This window comes from Artemia sp. Qi Xiang Cuo, chromosome 10 (genome assembly GCF_049724085.1).
Source record: "Artemia sp. Qi Xiang Cuo chromosome 10, ASM4972408v1, whole genome shotgun sequence".
In the NCBI taxonomy this organism is placed as follows: Eukaryota; Metazoa; Arthropoda; class Branchiopoda; order Anostraca; family Artemiidae; genus Artemia; species Artemia sp. Qi Xiang Cuo.
In genome coordinates, this window is record NC_142803.1 from 993,774 (window position 1) to 1,013,304 (window position 19,531).

The 19,531-nt window shown below is 33.7% G+C and overlaps 1 protein-coding gene across 1 annotated transcript in view; it reads left to right on the forward strand.

Annotated features, from left to right (window-relative positions):
- TrpA1 (Transient receptor potential cation channel A1) overlaps positions 1 to 19,531 on the forward strand; it is a 393,252-nt gene that overhangs the window by 225,793 nt on the left and 147,928 nt on the right. The window contains exon 9 of the mRNA XM_089095770.1: positions 18,955 to 19,124. Within this exon, the coding sequence (XP_088951896.1) occupies positions 18,955 to 19,124 (170 nt within the window). The remainder of the gene's footprint in view (positions 1 to 18,954; positions 19,125 to 19,531) is intronic.

The following is a 19,531-nucleotide window of genomic DNA, read 5'->3' on the forward strand; positions in this document are numbered from 1 at the left end:
AAGTAAGGAGCAACACTAAAACTTAAAACGAACAGAAATCATTACGAATATAATTGGAGTTGCTCCTACTCAACACCTTCTATACGCTAAAGTGTGAATTCTGTCCCAATTCTTTATATGAATGACTCCTGAAACACTATGTTCTTTTAATTGGAACAATAATTAGCTTTTTTCAAAAGTACTAAAAAACATTAGTGTAAAGAGCGAGGTGTTGAGGAGGAGCAACCCTCTTTACATTCGTAATAATATCTATTCCTTTTAAGTTTTAATGTTGCTCCTTACTTTCAGGTGAAAAAACTTGTTTTTTTTTATTTCATATCAAAATAACCTTGAAGGAAAAGTCCCTTTCGTGGTTTAAAATTTGATGCACCTATGCTTTTAAAATTTGAGCTTGACAACAAATCCTAGATCTTGAAATTTAAATAGTTCTAACATGATTTGGATTTTTGCTTTTATTTTACTTTTATTGCTTTTATTTTTGATGCGTTTATTTTCATTAAGATTTTATCGCTTTTAGGGGGTGTTTCCCCCTTTTTTCGAAGATAAGGAAAATATTTTCAGGCTTTCAACTTTTAATAAGTTAGACTAAATTTGATGAATCTTATATATTTGAAATCAGCATAAAAATCCAATTCTTTTGATGCATCTACTGGTATCAAAATTACGTTATTTAGAGTTTCGCGTACTATTGAGCCGGGTCGCTCCTTACTTACAGTTCGTTACCACGAAATGTTTGAAAAGTTTCAAGAATTTGCATGAATGTCAACTCCTAAATATCTCTAAAGGCTTAATTCATCTAACCCAGGCACTTAAAAATATTTAAGCCACTTATCACTTAAGTTTGCCCAGAAAGTAATTGTTAACCCTTTCCACTGTTTCAGTGAATTTAGTCCTTTTTTCTGAATTAAAAATAAACTTTCCGAAAAAGAAGTTTTTAAAGAAAAGTAAAGGTTATAGTATACTTATGATCGGAAGAAATAGAAACCTACAATAAATCCAACTCAAAACGACTAGAAATTACTATTAAAGAATAAATGAAACCCAAAAATGAACAGAAAGTATATAAACAATAGCAGAAAAACATGCAACAGTTACAAATATAAATGAATTAATAAACCTTAAAACGAACAAAGCATAAATTGAATGTTGAATAAAAGCTCAAAACGAACAAAATCATTTTGTTATTGAAGTATAAATTAAATAAAAAAACAAATTTTTTCAACTGAAAGTAAGGACAAACATTAAAACTTAAAACGGACAGAAATTACTACTTATATAAAGGGGGTTGCCCCCTCCTCGACACATCTTTCTTTACACTAAAGTCTTTTAGTACTTTTAAAAAAGCGTCTTATTGGTCTTATTAAACGGCCCTTGTATTTCAGGAGTCATTCTTAAAGAATTGGGACAAAATTCAAACTTTAGCGTAAAGAGTGACGCATTGAGGTGGGGGCAACCCCCTTCATATACGTAGTAATATCTGTTAATTTTAAGTTTTAATGTTGCTCCTTACTTTTATTTTAAAAAAAACTTGTTTTTTTAATATAATTTCTGATTGTTTTTTAAATAAAGCCAGGATGTCTGGCCCAACCTCCACGGAGAAACCCCCTCCCCACGATTATATCCTCTGGACAATTCAATCCCGTTGATAATTTACCCCGGACAATTACTCTTAACCACTCTGTGCGTAAAACTGAAACGGAAAAGACAAAGCAAGACATAAAAAGAAATTTTTATAAGAATTCTGGCAAATTCCCACAGTGTATAATTTCCCCTGGCAAGTTCACTCCCTGGAATCTTCCCTCCCATGTTAAATCACCCCGTAGAAAAACCCCCGGCAGAAAATTCCCCTTCCCCTTACCCAAAAATGTATGCATGCATCCCAATAACAAATACTATGCGTAAACACTGGACAAATTTTATAACTTAAAGACCTTTCCCTTGGGGCTGTGGGGGGGGGGGGGTAATGTTATGCCCAAAGGCATAGCTATTGTGCCTTTTAACCATGATAAACAAAATGGCTATCTCAAAATTTTGATTGGATAATTTTGGGTAAAAAAGGGCCGGAGAAGGGGGCCTAGTTGCCCTCCAATTTGTTGGTCACTTAAAAAGGGCCCTAGAACTTTTAATTTTTGTTCGAATGAGCCCCCTCTCGATATTCTAGGACCACTTGGTTGATAAAATCACCCCTGGAAAAGGAAAAAAACAACAAAAAACAAATAAACACGCATCCGTGATCTTACTTCTGGCAAAAAATACAAAATTCCACATTTTTGCATATAGGAGCTTGAAACCTGTACAGTAGGGTTCTCTGATGCGCTGAATCTGATGGTGTGATTTTTACTAAGATCACTTGACTTTTAGGGAATGTATTCCCCTTGTTCTAAAACCGGAAACATTTTCTCAGGCTCGTAACCTATGATAGGTAAAACTAAACTTAATTAAATTAATATATTTAAAATCACCATAAAAAGCCAATTCTTGTGATATATCTATTGATATCAAAATTTCGTTTTTTAGAGTTTTTTTTACTATCAAGCCGGGTCACTTTTTAACTGCATTTCGTTACCACGAACTGTTTGATAAATGAAACCCAAAACGAACAGAAATTAAATGAACAATTATAGAAAACCAACATATAATATGTACTAATATAAATGAATTAACAAATCTTAAAACGAGTGAAACTTAAATTGAATATGCAAATAAAGCTTGTAACGAACAAGAATCACTACAAACAAGAGTTCGGGTTTTGCCTCCTTGTCTCACTGTAAAAGTCTAAAACCTACTGCGCCATTGGCGCTTTACTGAAAACTATATTTGTCTTGAACAGTCTTGGTAAGTACAAACAAAATCAAACTGAATGTTTGATATATAATTTTATTAATTGCTGAAACATAATCAGTTCAACATTTTGTTTCACTGTATTTTTACTTTCTTTTTTATTTCATTCATTTTTCATTTTATTTCATGTTCATATTTCATTTGTTTTGAATTTCACCGTATGGTTTTACCCCACTATTTATCCTTTTGGTGTAAGGGGGTAATAAATAGATATTAACAATATTATTGCTACATTTGTGACTCTCCTTCAATATTTTGGGCTCACCATGTGCTCCAAAAATTAAATCCCCCCTATGTGCCTGATATATTAATATAAAAATGAGCTTTTTACGTAACATTATTTTAGAAAATTCAAAGAATGAAATCAATCAATCAATCAATCAATCATTTTATTAATATTAAAATGTATTACAAACGTAAAGAAAAATTATTTGGCCCAAGAAGCTTGGCTTGTTGTGGGCCTTACAACACAATAATAAAATACTAAAACAACCATAAATATTACTCTAAATCAAAAAATATATATGAAATAACGATTAAAGAGAATAAACACTACCATACAGTAAAAAAAAATAAAAAAATAAATAACAATATATAAGGGAAAAACACAAAAGGAGAAACACTAGGAAAAGAGAAAACAGGGAAAATAAACGAAGGAGAGAGAAATTACTAAACTGGAAATACACGACGAATAACTGCCTTTGCAGACAGAAATAACAGACAGAAATTCTTTTGCAGAAGAAAAGAATTGATATAATCATAGAAGAAAATTTGATTAAAAAAAAAGACAAAAAAAAAACCGTGAAAAGCCCTTATAAAAAGATCGTGTTATCTAGGAAAAACTGCCTTTTTTCTATCAGTGATCACTAATTTAGACAATAAATCAAGAGATATAAACCTGCTAAATACTTTTACTAATAGTAAAAATAAAGGGATCAGAAATAATTATTTCTATATGTTTTTTGCTTATTTTTTACTGTTTTATCCTTTTATAATCCTTTGTTTAGATTCATATTAAATAAATTTTTTCATAAAAAAAACGTTAAAGAGCACTTATAAAAGGATCGCGTTATTTAAAAGAAAATTGTCCTATTTATCAATACTCACTAATGTAGTAATTAAATTAAGTTATTTGTATTTATTGAGTAGTTTCAACATCATTAGAAATAAACGGTTCCAGAAATTAAATTTTTTCATTGGTTGAAACAGTCTATGAATTGCTCATTTAGCTAGGCGAAAATTTGCATCCAAAGGATCACCTTTTTGGTGAATGTACAACATCACAATATTTTCTTTTACTACAGCAACTTAACGATTTAGGGAAAGGGGTGGTGAATTTCTTGGCACAATCTCATCTTGTGATATTGATTTGATATTTAGAAATGGACGAGGGTGAAAGGAATTTTTTTAAATCTAGGGGAGGCGCAATATTTTTTTCAATGAAATTACCCTAAAAAAGGCATTTTCAATGAAGAACCCCCCCCCTACAAAAAAAGGCCTTTTAAATGAAAATAATCTTAAAAAGGTATTTTTCAAAATATAGGGTGACGGACTAAAAATCTAGGGGGAGGGGAAAATGTCGAATTGTCATTTGCTGCTTGCGGTGCCGCACTAACTGTACTTTGTTCATTTATCAGGTGCCAAATTAACTGTACTAGGAGATCTATATGGCAGTTATGGTTCTTATCAAACAGTTCGTGGCAACGAACTGTAAGTAAGGAGTGACCCGGCTCAATAGTAGTCGAAACTCTAAAAACGGAATTTTGACGCCAATAGATACATCAAAAGAATCAAATTTCTATGACGATTTCAAATATCTAAATTTAATAATGTTCATTTTTACCCATAACAGGCAAAGGGCCTGAGAAAATTTGCCTTATTTTGGAAAAAACGGGGAAACACCTCCTAGAAATCATAGAACTTTAATTAAAATCAAACCATTAGATTCAGCGTAAAAAACTTTAGCTTAAAGAGCGAGGCGTTGAGGAGGAGACCACCCCCTTCATATACGGAATCATTTCTGTTCGTTTTAAGTTTTAATCTCGTTCCTTACTTTCAATTTAAAAAACTTGTTTTTTTATTTTCAAACAGTTCGTGGTAACGAACTGTAAGTAAGGAGCGACCCGGCTCAATAGTAACCGAAACTCTAGAAAATGGAATTTCAGTACCAATAGATACATCAAAAGAATCAGCTTTTTATGCTGATTTCAAATATATAAGTTTCATCAAGTATAAGTTTCATCAAAAGATTCCTGAGAAAACTTGCCTTGTTTTCGAAAAAAGGGGGAGATATCCCCTAAAAGTCATATAACATTAATAAAAATCACACCATCAGATTCAGCATATGAGAGAACCGTACTAAAGAAGTTTCAAGCTCCTATCTGCAAAAATGTGGAATTTTGTATTTTCTGCCAGAAGAAAGATCACGGAAGTAGAATGCATCGTCTGGATTCTGAGCCTTTATGTTCCTTCCTGTGTTATTCTGGGCCTTTACGTTTCTTCACACCTTTCTAAAGTATATACTTATGGATTCTGGGCCTTTAAGTTCCTTAGCACCTTTCCAGAGCATATACTTATGGATTCTAGTACTTTATTTTCCTTGACACCTTTCCAGAGCATGTACTTATGGATTCTGGGCCTTTACGTTCCTTCCTATGCTATTTGGGGCCTTTAAGTTCCTTCCTATGCAATTTGGGGCCTTAATGTTCCTTCCTGTGTTATTCTGGGTCTTTACGTTCCTTCCTGTGCTATTCTGGGCCTTTACTTTCCTTCCTATGCTATTTGGGGCCTTTATGTTCCTTTCTGTGTTATTTGGGGCCTTTAAGTTCCTTCCTATGCTATTTGGGGCCTTTACATTCCTTCCTGTGCTATTCTGGGCCTTTACGTTCCTTCCTATGCTATTTGAGGACCTTTACGTTCCTTCCTATGCTATTTGGGGCCTTTACGTTCCTTCCTGTGCTATTCTGGGCCTTTACGTTCCTTCCTATGCTATTCTAGGAGTTTATGTTCTTTCCTGTGCTATTCTGGGCCTTTACGTTCCTTCCTATGCTATTTGGGGCCTTTACGTTCCTTGACACCTTTCAAAGTGGTCAAGCATGTTATGAAACTAAAGTCAAGGTTCTATTGCACATGGATTTATCACATGCACATTTTTTTTTAAAGTTGACAATATATAATGTGGTCTAACATGTTTTGAGAGTATGCAGTTTGTTATTAAATAATTGGACACTACAATCAGAATTGTTTGATAGACATTTAAAAAAGGGGTAATGAGATTCGCGAATTGGAGTGTAGGATTTGCGAATTTGATCCTATTAAGGATTGACTTGAAATAAAATTTTTTAACAAGAAATGGCTGAAAAGTGTTTTGAGGGAGATGGGGTGATTGTGTACTGTATAATACACAAGTGATGTTTGGACAGTGTTGTTAATTTAAAATAGTTTAACGTTATACTCTACGAAGAAGTTGATACTAAGAGGGGTGTAGATGACAAGAAAAGAATTGTAATAACGAATAGCTTTACTTCTTCGAAGTGTTCCGTATAATACATAAGTGGAGAGAGTGATGCCAGAAGGATCTCTTAGAGTACCTATAGTGCTGTACGATGGTTCGAGCTGCTAGGCAAGGTATAATGTGGTCCAACATGTGTTGAGAGCATGCAGTTTGTTATTAAAAAATTGGATACTACAATCAGAATTGTTTGATTGACATTTAAAAAGGGGTAATGGGATTTGCGAATTGGATTGTAGGATTTGCGAATTTGATCCTATTAAGGATTGACTTGAAATAAAAACTTTTAACAAGAAATGGCTGAAAAGTGTTTTGGGGGAGATGGGGTGATTGTGTACTGTATAATACAAAAGTGCTGTTTGGACAGTGTTTTCAATTTAAAATAGTTTAACGTTATACTATACGAAGAAGTTGATACTAAGAGGGGTGTAGATGACAAGAAAAGAATTGTAATAACGGATAGCTTTACTTCTTCGATGTGTTCCATATAATACATAAGTGGTGAGGTGATGGGAGCGGGGTGTCTTAGAGTACTTTTAGTGTGATAGTGGAGGAGGGAGTTGCTAGCGAAAAACCCATGTGAATGAGTTGAAATAAAATTTTTAACAAGAAATGTCTGAAAATTGTTTTTGGGGGGATGTAGCGATGACAGATTGGATGTCTCAGACTAGTGATAGTGCTGTACTGTGGTACGAATTGCTTGTGAAAAACCCAAATGAATGACTTGAAATAAAATTTTTAACAAGAAATGTCTGAAAAGCATTTTTAGGGGGATGGGGACGATGACAGAGTGGATGTCTTAGACTAGTTATAGTGCTGTACTCTGGCATGAATTGCTTTCGAAAACACGGATGAATTAGTTGAAAATAAAGTTTTAACAAGAAATGTCTGAAAAGCACGATCAGAAATTAAGAATTGTCTTGAGGGGGGAATTTTCCATGGAAAAGGGGAAGGATATTTTTACATGAAAACAACTTCAAAGGTATTTCAGAGGGGGTAGCTAACTTCATATATGGGATAATTTCCATTCGTCTTAGTTTTCAATGATGCTCCTTATCTCTAGTTGAAAATGATTATTTTTTAATTTATGGGATCAAAAGTGAAAGTGTGACATAAAGAGCAAAGTATTTTGGAGGGGGTAGCTCAATTCATATACGGGGTAATTTCTATTCTTATTAGTTTTTTTAACGATGCTCCTTATTTCTGGTTGAAAATGCTTATTTTTTTTAATTTAATTGGGATGAAAAGTCAAAGTCTAACATAAAGAATAAGATATTTCGGAGGGGGTAGCTCATTTCATATACGGGATAATTTCTATTCGTCTTAGTTTTTAATGATGCTCCTTATTTCTATTTGAAAATGCTTATTTTTTAATTTAATTGGGGTAATAAGTCAAAGTCTAACATAAAGAGCAAGGTATTTCAGTGGTGGCAGCTCACTTCATATACGGGATAATTTCCATTTGTCTTAGTTTTTAACAATACTCCTTATTTCTAGTTGAAAATGCTTATTTTTTAATTTAATTGGGAAGAAAAGTCAAAGTTTAACATAAAGAACAAGGTATTTTGGAGGGGGTAGCTCACTTCATATACGGGATAATTTTCATTCGTCTTAGTTTTTAACGATGCTCCTTATTTCTAGTTGAAAATGCTTATTTTTTAATTTAATTGGGATGAAAATTCAAAGTCAAACATAAAGAACAAGGTATTTCGGAGGGGGTAGCTCACTTCATATACGGGATAATTTCCATTCGTCTTAGTTTTTAACGATGCTCCTTATTTCTAGTTGAAAATGCTTATTTTTTAATTTAATTGGGATGAAAAGTCAAAGTCTAACATAAAGAAAAAGGTATTTCGGAGGGGGTAGCTCACTTCATATACGGGATAATTTCCATTCGTCTTAGTTTTCAATGATGCTCCTTATTTCTAGTTGAAAATGCTTATTTTTTAATTTAATTGGGATGAAAAGTCAAAGTCTAACATAAAGAACAAGGTATTTTGGAGGGGGAAGCTAACTTCATATACGGGATAATTTCCATTCGTCTTAGTTTTTAACGATGCTCCTTATTTCTGCTTGAAAATGCTTATTTTTTAATTTAATTGGGATGAAAAGTCAAAGTCTAGCATAAAGAGCAAGGTATTTCGGAGGGGGCACCTCACTTCATATACGGGATAATTTCCATTCGTCTTAGTTTTTAACGATGCTCCTTACTTCTAGTTGAAAATGCTTATTTTTGAATTTAATTGGGATGAAAAGTCAAAGTCTAACATATAGAACAAGGTATTTCGGAGAGGGTAGCTCTCTTCATATACGGGGTAATTTCCATTCGTCCTATTTTTTAACGATGCTCCTTATTTCTAGTTGAAAATGCTTATTTTTTAATTTAATTGGGATGAAAAGTCAAAGTCTAACATAAAGAACAAGGTATTTCGGAGGGGTAGCTCACTTCATATACGGGATAATTTCCAATCGTCTTAGTTTTTAATTTTTTTTTTGGACTTCGAAATTATTCAACTTTTTTTTTACATCTCTAAATCATATCAGAAAAATAGAATGGCACTTTTGATTTAAATTTTAAAAATATATTCTTGTGCATACTCATACTCCTATTGATGAGGACTGATGGCTCTAATTCAATATTATTTTCATGAAAACAAACTATTTTTTTAACAAATTTTTTTTTTGACTTCGAAATTATTAAACTTTTTTTTTACATCTCTAAATCATATCAGAAAAATAGAATGGCACTTTTGATTTAAATTTTAAAATATATTCTTGTGCATACCCATACTCCTATTGATGAGGACTGATGATTCTAATTCAATATTTTTTTCATGAAAACAAACTATTTTTTTAACAAATTTTTTTTTGGACTTCGAAATTATTCAACATGTTTTTTTACATCTCTAAATCATATCAGAAAAATAGAATGGCACTTTTGATTTAAATTTTAAAAAATATTCTTGAGCATACCCATACTCCTATTGATGAGGACTGATGGTTCTAATTCAATATTTTTTTCATGAAAGCAAACTATTTTTTTTTTAACTAAATTTTTTTTGGACATTCTTGTGCATACTCATACTCCTATTGATGAGGACTGATGGTTCTAATTCAATATTTTTTTTTCATGAAAACAAAACATTTTTTTAACAATTTTTTTTTTGGACTTCGAAATTATTCAACTTTTTTTTTAATCTCTAAATCATATCAGAAAAATAGAATGACATTCTTGATCTAAATTTTAAAATATATTCTTGTGCATACCCATACTCCTATTGATGAGAACTGATGGTTCTAATTCAATATTTTTTGTTCATGAAAACAAACTATTTTTTTTAACACAATAAATTCTTTATCAATGTCTTTTGACAGATACGTTTGATAACACTGACATAATTTAAATATCAAATTGAACAAATTCTTCATTAACATTCTTTATCGATATCATATGTCGGATACCTCGGATAACATTGACAAAATCTATATATTAGAATGAATAAATTCTCTATCATCATTCGTTGTCAGATTTCTCATTATGAAAAAATTGTAAGTAAGTAATTAACAAACTTTTTCTTGAACTCACCTCTTGGATACACAATACAGAAATTTTGAAAAAAATGTAATTTCCAGACTTCATTTGCATGCAATAGATACCGAGAGTTCTATGACTCCTCCCCGCAGTGAATTCTATGGGTTTTATGACTCCTCCCCAGAATGAGTTCAAATGGTTTTAGGACTCATCTCTCTAGCCAGAACTCCATTCAACTTAGAGCGAACGTGTAACATTCTGATGAAATATTTTTCTACTTAACAACTACATTAACAGCTTTCAAGATGATAGGACTGTATGACATAGAATTTATCGTTTTGAAAAAATCATCTTGTGGTGTTATAGTTGAATGTGCATTTTTATTATTGTCTATGGAACTCGAAGAAATTGACTGTTATCATTGGATAGTGAACTATAACATGTTTGAGTATGATAAAAGCTTCTGGAGTACTACATTACATCATATAAACCGACTGGGATTCTACGATAGAGTGATTACACCACTTAATAATACTGGTCACGAACTGAGAAATGTTCAGGAGGGAGTCAGTGAAATTTGCAGCTTTTTCGGGGTTGAAGCACTCTACGTAAAGGGCAATGTACCTACAGATAAAGTTTTAATTCAAAAGTGTGATCCTAGGATTCCACTTTTCAATCTAGAAGAGTTTAAGCGTCCTAAATTTGAAGGGGGTTATCACCGTCCTGAAGACGAGGTTAGGTTCGTCGCGCAGTGGATACCTAAGGACATACCTGATTGTGATAAATCCATAAGACATGGTAAAAACTATTCTATATCATGGGACCATCGTTTCTGGATGTTTAAGAGTGAACTCTAACTACTATTTTTATGTAAACATGTGTTGTTGTTTTTTTTCTCAAAAAATCTGTTAATACGTTTAAGCAATAAATATCTTTAAGCTTAACCCGTCTTTATTCTTTAGAATAGTTCTATTCATTTCATTAAAGTATGAAGAAATTGTAAGTAAGTAACAATCGCTTTCTTGAATTTGCTTCCTGGACACAATACAGATATTTAATTCAAGAAATCATAATAAAATCGCAAGTAAGTAATAAACTCTTTATTGTTTTCACCTATTGGATACACAATAAGGAAATTTCATTCAAGAAATTATGAAGAATTTGTAAATAGGCAACAAACTCTTTCTTGAAGTCACCTCTTGTATACACAATGCAGAAATTTCATTCAAGAAATGATGAAAAAATTGTAAGTAAGTAACAATGTGTCTCTGTGTGTGTGTGAGTGTGCAAGGCAGAGCAATTTCCTCACAAATTCCAATATTTAAATCCCCCCCCTCCGCCCCACCGCAACCCCTCCGCCCCACCACAGCGGCCCCCCGCGGTGTTCGCGCGAACGGCGCGGGGGGCCGCTGTGGTGGGGTGGAGGGGTTGCGGTGGGGCGGAGGGGGGCATTAAATAGCGGAATTGATGAGGAAATTGCTCTGCCTTGCACACTCACACACACACACACACACATTGTTACTTACTTACAATTTTTTCATAATTTCTTGAATGAAATTTCTGCATGAAATTTGAAATTTCCAAAAAAAAATTTGTTAAAAAAATAGTTTATTTTCATGAAAAAAATATTGAATTAGAACCATCAGTCCTCATCAATAGGAGTATGGGTATGCACAAGAAAATATTTTAAAATTTAAATCAAAAGTGCCATTCTATTTTTCTGATATGATTTAGAGATGTAAAAAAAAAGTTGAATAATTTAGAAGTCAAAAAAAAATATTTAAAAACTAAGACGAATGGAAATTATCCCGTATATGAAGTGAGCTACCCCCTCCAAAATACCTTGTTCTTTATGTTAGACTTTGACTTTTCATCCCAATTAAATTAAAAAATAAGCATTTTCAACTAGAAATAAGGAGCATCGTTGAAAACTAGGACGAATGGAAATTACCCCGTATATGAAGTGAGCTACTCTCTCCGAAGTACCTTGTTCTTTATGTTAGACTTTGACTTTTCATCCCAATTAAATTAAAAAATAAGCATTTTCAACTAGATATAAGGAGCATCGTTAAAAACTAAGACGAATGGAAATTATTCCGTATATGAAGTGAGCTACCCCCTCCGAAATACCTTGTTCTTTATGTTAGACTTTGACTTTTCATCCCAATTAAATAAAAAAATAAGCATTTTCAACTAGAAATAAGGAGCATCATTGAAAACTAAGATGAATGGAAATTATCCCGTATATGAAGTGAGCAACCCCCTCCGAAATACCTTGTTCTTTATGTTAGACTTTGGATTTTCATCCCAATTAAATTAAAAAATAAGCATTTTCAACTAGAAATAAGGAGCATCGTTAAAAACTAAGACGAATGGAAATTATTCCGTATATGAAGGGAGCTACCCCCTCCGAAATACCTTGTTCTATATGTTAGACTTTGGCTTTTCTTCACAATTAAATAATATATAAGCATTTTCTAATAGAAATAAGGAGTATCGTTAAAAAGTAAGGCAAATAGAAATTATCCCGAATATGACGTTAGCTGACTCCTCCGAAATACCATTTTTTTGACAAGAGACTTAGACTTTTATTCAAAACGAATTAAAAAAATAAGAATTTTCAATGAGAAATAAGGAGTATCGTTAAAAACTAATGCGAATGGAAATTATCCCGGATATGAAGTGAGCTGCCCCCTCCGAAATACGTTGTTCTTTATGTTAGACTTTGACTTTTCATCCCAATTAAATTAAAAAATAAGAATTTTCAGCTAGAAATTAGGAGCATCGTTAAAAACTAAGACGAATGGAAAATATCCCGTATATGAAGTGAGCTACCCCCTCCGAAATACCTTTGAAGTTGTTTTCATGTCAAAATATCCTTCCACTTTTCCATGGAAAATTCCCCCCTCAAGACAATTCTTAATTTCTGATCGCTCTTTTCAGACATTTCTTGTTAAAACTTTATTTTCAACTAATTCATCCTTGTTTTCGAAAGCAATTCATGCCAGAGTACAGCTCTATAACTAGTCTGAGACATCCAATCTGTCATCGCCCCCATCCCCCTAAAAATACTTTTCAGATATTTCTTGTTAAAAATTTTATTTCAAGTCATTCATTTGGGTTTTTCACAAGCAATTCGTACCACAGTACAGTACTATCACTAGTCTGAGACATCCAATCTGTCATCGCTTCATCCCCCCAAAAACAATTTTCAGACATTTCTCGTTAAAAATTTTATTTCAACTCATTCACATGGCTTTTTCGCTAGCAACTCCCCCCTCCCCTATCACACTATAAGTACTCTAATACACCCCGCTCCCATCACCTCACCACTTATTTATTATATGGAACACATCGAAGAAGTAAAGCTATCCGTTATTACAATTCTTTTCTTGTCATCTACACCCCTCTTAGTATCAACTTCTTCGTATAGTATAACGTTGAACTATTTTAAATTGACAACACTGTCCAAACATCACTTGTGTATTATACAGTACACAATCACCCCATCTCTCCCAAAACACTTTTCAGCCATTTCTTGTTAAAAGTTTTTATTTAAAGTCAATCTTTAATAGGATCAAATTCGCAAATCCTACACTCCAATTCGCAAATCCGATTATCCCTTTTTAAATGTCAATCAAACAATTCTGATTGTAGTACCCAATTTTTTAATAACAAACTGCATACTCTCAAAACATGTTGGACCATATTATACCTTGCCTAGCAGCTCGGCCCATCGTACAGCACTATAGGTACTCTAAGAGATCCTTCTGGCATCACCCCACCACTTATGTATTATTCGGAACACTTAGAAGAAGTAAACATATTTGCTATTATAATTCTTTTCTTGTAATCTATACCCCTCTTAGTATTAACTTCTTCGTAGATTATAACATTAAACTATTTTAAATTGACAACACTCTCTGAACATCACTTGTGCATTATAAAGTAAACAATCATCCCATCTCCCCCAAAACACTTTTCAGCCATTTCTTGTTAAAATTTTTATTTCAAGTCAATCCTTAATAGGGTGAAATTCGCAAATCCTACACTCCAATTCGCAAATCTCATTACCCATTTTTTAAATGTCAATCAAACAATTCTGATTGTAGTGTCCAATTTCTTAATAACAAACTACATACTCTCAAAACAAGTAAGACCACATTATATCTTGTCAACTAAAAGAAAAAATGTGCATGTGATAATTCCATGTGCAATAGAACCTTGACTTTAGTTTCATAACATGCTTGACCACTTTGAAAGGTGTCAAGGAACGTAAAGGCCCCAAATAGCCTAGGAAGGAACATAAAGGCCCAGAATAGCACAGGAAGGAACATAAACCCTAAGAATAGCATAGGAAGGAACGTAAAGGCCCAGAATAGCACAGGAAGGAACGTAAAGGCCCCAAATAGCACAAGAAGGAACGTAAACCCAAATAGCATAGGAAGGAACGTAAAGGCCCAAAATAGCACAGGAAGGAACGTAAAGGCCCCAAATAGCATAGGAAGAAACGTAAAGGCCCCAAATAGCACAGGAAGGAACTTAAAGGCCCCAAATAGCATAGGAAGGAACGTAAAGGCCCAGAATAGCACAGGAAGGAACGTAAAGGCCCAGAATAACACAGGAAGGAACATAAAGGCCCCAGATTGCATAGGAAGGAACGTAAAGGCCCCAAATAGCATAGGAAGGAACGTAAAGGCCCAGAATCCATAAGTACGTGCTCTGGAAAGGTGTCAAGGGACATAAAGTACTAGAATCCATAAGTACATGCTCTGGAAAAGTGGTAAGGAACGGAAAGGCCCAGAATCCATAAGTACATGCTCTGGAAAAGTGCCAAGGAACGTAAAGGCCCAGAATAACACAGGAAGGAACATAAAGGTTCAGAATCCAGACGATGCATTCTACTCACGGATGCGTGTTTATTTGTATTTTTTTTTTTTACCCTGGGGTGATCGTATTTAACCAGTTGTCCTATTATATCGTGGGAGGGCTCATTCGAACTCAAATTAAAAGTTTTAGTGCCCTTTTCAAGTGACCAAAAAATGGAGGGCAACTAGGCCCCCTCCCACGCTCATTTTTTTCCCAAAGTCACCCGATCAAAATTTTGAGATAGCCATTTCGTTCAGCATGGTGGAAAAATCCAATAACTGTGTCTTTGAGGATGACTTAATGCCCTTACAGTCCCCGAAGAAAGGTCGGCAAGTTATAAACTTTGCTCAATGTTTACATATAGTATTGGTTATTGGGAAGTATACAGATGTTTTCAGAGGGATTTTTTTGGTAATTGGGGTGGGGGTTGATTCGGTTGTTACATGGGAGGATCTTTCCATGTAGGAAATTTTCATGGGGGTAAGGAACATTACTATTAAGGGGGCGCCGGATTTCCCAGTCTTATTTAAAAAAAAGATCAGAAATTAAATAATATAATTTTTTTTTCAACTGAAAGTAAGGAGCAATATTCAATTGTAAAACAAGCAGAAAATAATATGAATATGATTGGGCTCACCCCCCACTCATTACCTCGCTCTTTACGCTACAGTTTTCTTTGTACTTTCATCAGAGCTATAAATTCTAATTAACGGCCTTTGTGATTAAGGGGTTATTCTTAAAGAATTGGAACAAAATTTGAATTTAGCGTCAAGATCGATGTATTGACTAGGGGGCGGACCCCCTAATATACGTAATAAAACTACACGAATATAGAAGTTCGTTACGTAAGTTAATTTGTAAGTTATATCAGAACAAAATTTCGAGAAAGCCATTTAGCCAAAAAAATGTAAAATTGATATGCAAATTTCGTTTTAATTATTCATGTTCGGTGAGCCAAAATAAAAGCTACATTAACTCAAAAAAGTTCAGAAATTAATTAAAAAAAACAAGCATTTTTTTAACAGAAAGTAAGGAACGGCATTAAGACTTAAAACGAACAGAAATTATTCCATGCATGAAAGGGGCTGCCCCCTCCTCAACCCCTCGTTCTTTACGCTATAGTTTGACTCTGTCTCACAACTTTTTTTTTTTTTAAAAATAGAAAACTATAGCGTAAAGAGCGAGGGGATTAGGAGGGGGCAACCCCTTTCATATACGGAATAATTTCTGTTCGTTCTAAGTTTTAATGTAGCTCCTTACTTTCAGTTAAATTAACTTGTTTTTTTTTTATTTAATTTGTTGCAGGGTCAGATTGACCTATAGGTTTATTATCAGGTGCCAGATTAACTGTACTAGGAGATCTCTATGACAATATTGGTTCTTATCAAACAGTTCGTGGTAACGAACTGTAAGTAAGGAGCGACCCGGCTCAATGGTAACCAAAACTCTAAAAAACGAAATTTTGATACCAATAGATACATCAAAAGAATCAGATTTTAATTCTAATTTCAAAAATATAAGTTTCATCAAGTTTAATTTTACCCATCAAAAGTTACGCGCCTGAGAAAATTTGGATGATTTTAGAAAAAAGGGGAGAAGACCCCCTAAAAATTATAGAATCTTAATGAAAATCACACCATCATATTCAGCGTATCAGAGAACCCTAGTGTAGAGGTTTCAAGCTCCTATCTACAAAAATGTGGAATTTTCCATTTTTTGCCAGGAAAAAGATCACGGATGCGTGTTTATTTGCTTTTTTTTCCCAGGGTTAATCGTAATGAGCCAGTGGTCCTAGAATATCGTAGGAGGGATCATTGGAACGGAAGTTAAAAGTTCTAGTGCCATTTTTTAGGACCGAAAAAATGGAGGGCAACTAGGCCCCCTCCCACGCTCATTTTTTTCTCAAAGTCCCCCAATTAAAATTTTGAGATAACCATTTTGTTCAGCATAGTCGAAAATCTAATAAATATGTCTTTTAAGATGACTTAATCCTCCACAGCTCCCAGGGAAAGTGCTGCAAGTTATGAACTTTGCCCATTGCTTACATATTGTATTGGTTTTTGGGGAGTATACAGACATTTTCAGGAAGAATTTTTTTTGGTGGGGGGGGGGGACTGGAGGAAGGGATTACTCGGGAGAATCTTTCCGGGGAGGATGTTTCTTTGGGGTAAGGGACATTTCTATGAAGGGGGCGCCGGATTTCCAAGCATTATTTAAAAAATGATGAGAACTTAAATTTAAAAAAAAACAAGTTATTTCAACTGAAAGTAAGAAGCAACATTAGAAATTAAAACGAAAAGAAATTATTACGTATATGAGGGGTTTCTCCCCCAAGTCAATACCTCGCTCTTTACGCTACAGTTTTTTTTTTAGTGCTTTCAAAAGAACTATCTATTCTAATTAAACGGCCTTTGTGATTCAGGGGTTTTTGAATTAAATTTTTTTTAACTTTTAACGTAAAGAGCGTGGTATTGAATAAGGGGAGAACCCCCTCATATACGTAATAACGTATACGTAATAAAAAGAACAATAAAAAACAACAAGCGATACGGCTCAATAGTAATCGAAACTTTTAAAAACGGAATTTTGATGTCAATAAATGTATCAAAAGAATGGGCTTATAATGCTGATTCTAAATATATAAATTTTAATAAGTTTACTATTACTCATCAAAGGCTACGAGCCTGAGAAAATTTACCTGATTTTTTAAAGAGGGGGTAAATATCCCCTAAAAGTGAAAGAATTTTAATGAAAATCACACCGTCAGATTCAGCGTATCAAAAAATCCTATTACATAGGTTTCAAGCTCATATCTGCAAAAATCTGCAACTTTGTATTTTTTGCCAGAAGAAAAATATACGAATATAGAAATTCGTTACGAAAGTTAATTTGTAAATTACGTCACAACCAAACTTAGAGACAGCCATTTAGCAAAAAAAAAGTAAATTTTTTATGCAAATTTGTTTACTTATTCAATGACGGTGAGCCAAAATAAAAGCTGCATTAACTACAAACGCTCAGAAATTAAATAAAAAAAAACAAGTTTTTTTAACTGAAAGTAAGGAGCGACATTAAAACTTAAAACGGACAGAAATTATTCTGTATATGAAAGGGACTGCCCCCTCCTCAACGCCTCGCTCTTTACGCTAAAGTCTGACTCTATCTCACAACTTTATGTTTTTAAAGAATAAAAAACTTTAGCGTAAAGAGCGAGGCGTTGAGGAGGGGACAGCCCCTTTCACATACGGAATAATTTGTGTCCGTTTTAAGTTTTAATGTCGCTCCTTACTTTCAGTTTAAAAAACTTGTTTTTTTTTATTTAATTAGTGGTAGGGTAAGATTGATCTATAGAGTTGATGCCTGAATTTATAGCTTAGAGGTGTTATCCAATTTTGGTAGCATTAGAGTCAACGGATGTAAACTCTGAAATGCATATCCCCTAACTTAAAGTTACTTACAGTACGCACCAAAGGCTTTGTCTCAATGGAATGACCCTAGACTTTCTAATTGATGTATTGAAACATTTCATAACTGACCAAACTGACTGACAACCACTAGGTTCAATCCATGGAAATATAGGAAAGAGGGCTGAATGCATATTTCAAAATATGTGGGGGGTGATTTTTTTTTTTAGTTTTTCCATGAAAATAGCAAAAAAGTGTTTTTCTAAGGAAGTACTAAACAAAGTTTTTTTTCAAATCTTAGGGGGCACCAAAAATTAATAGAGGCAAATGCCATCTGCCTCCTCCAATTGAAGCCAATAGTGTCAAGTGAACAAGATTCCACCCAAGATCCCATGTTGTAGTGGAAATTGCTCGGGTCTTGGCCATCGAAAATGGGAACTGAATTAAAGGAGAAATATTGATTTAAAAAACTTGAATAATGTTATTAAATTGTTGGTCAATCTTATATAAAATCCTATAAATCCAAACTTACAAGGATTCAAAATTAGCTTCAAAATTCATAAACAAAAACTAATCAGAAATGCAACTTAAATTTTTCTGTGGGATGAGTGGTTGGTTAACAATAAAAGTTGTACCAGTGGGAGGAAGGGGAATTGAATATAACTTTATGTTCAAGTAATTCTTTCCTTTGTCATGCATACTTTAAGAAGTAATTAACCTGTCGAGCAGGGCCTTCATTGTGTCCGCCTAAGTGATGTCCTTCTCACTGGTTTGGTAAAAAAAAATATCTATTGCAGAATACGGCTTTACATCATGCTGCAATTGAAAACAAGCCAAAGGTTGTGACTCAGCTTTTGTCGCTGAATTGCCGCCTGCTTATGAACTACAAGGATCAGTATGCGGTAGAATATGCTATTCATTTCAAAAATCAGGAAGCTGCTTTAGCAATGATTACACACGGAAAAAGGTATGACTAAAACATTCTCCCCCATCTCTGTCTCTCTCTCTCTCTGTCTGCCTCACTCTCCTTTATGATTTCTCTCTCTCTCTCTCTCTCTCTCGCTTTCTCTCCCTCTCTCGTTCTCTCTATCTCTTTTTTCCTTTTATTTGTTTACTATTTATGAGTTGGTATTTAAATGATACGTGCATCTTTCGCCTAATTTTCGGCCATGTGTCCTTTGTGGGGATCAATACCCTGTTTTTGTTCGGTTTTGTTCTCAACATACCTTACCTTTTCTTTTTCAAACGCATGACTTCACATACAAAGTGCCGCATGAGAGACCAATGCACATGAGGGTAAAATGAACTAATTTTATCCATTCATGTCGGAATTATGCTATTAATATAAGGGAAATCATGATTACAGATGGAAAG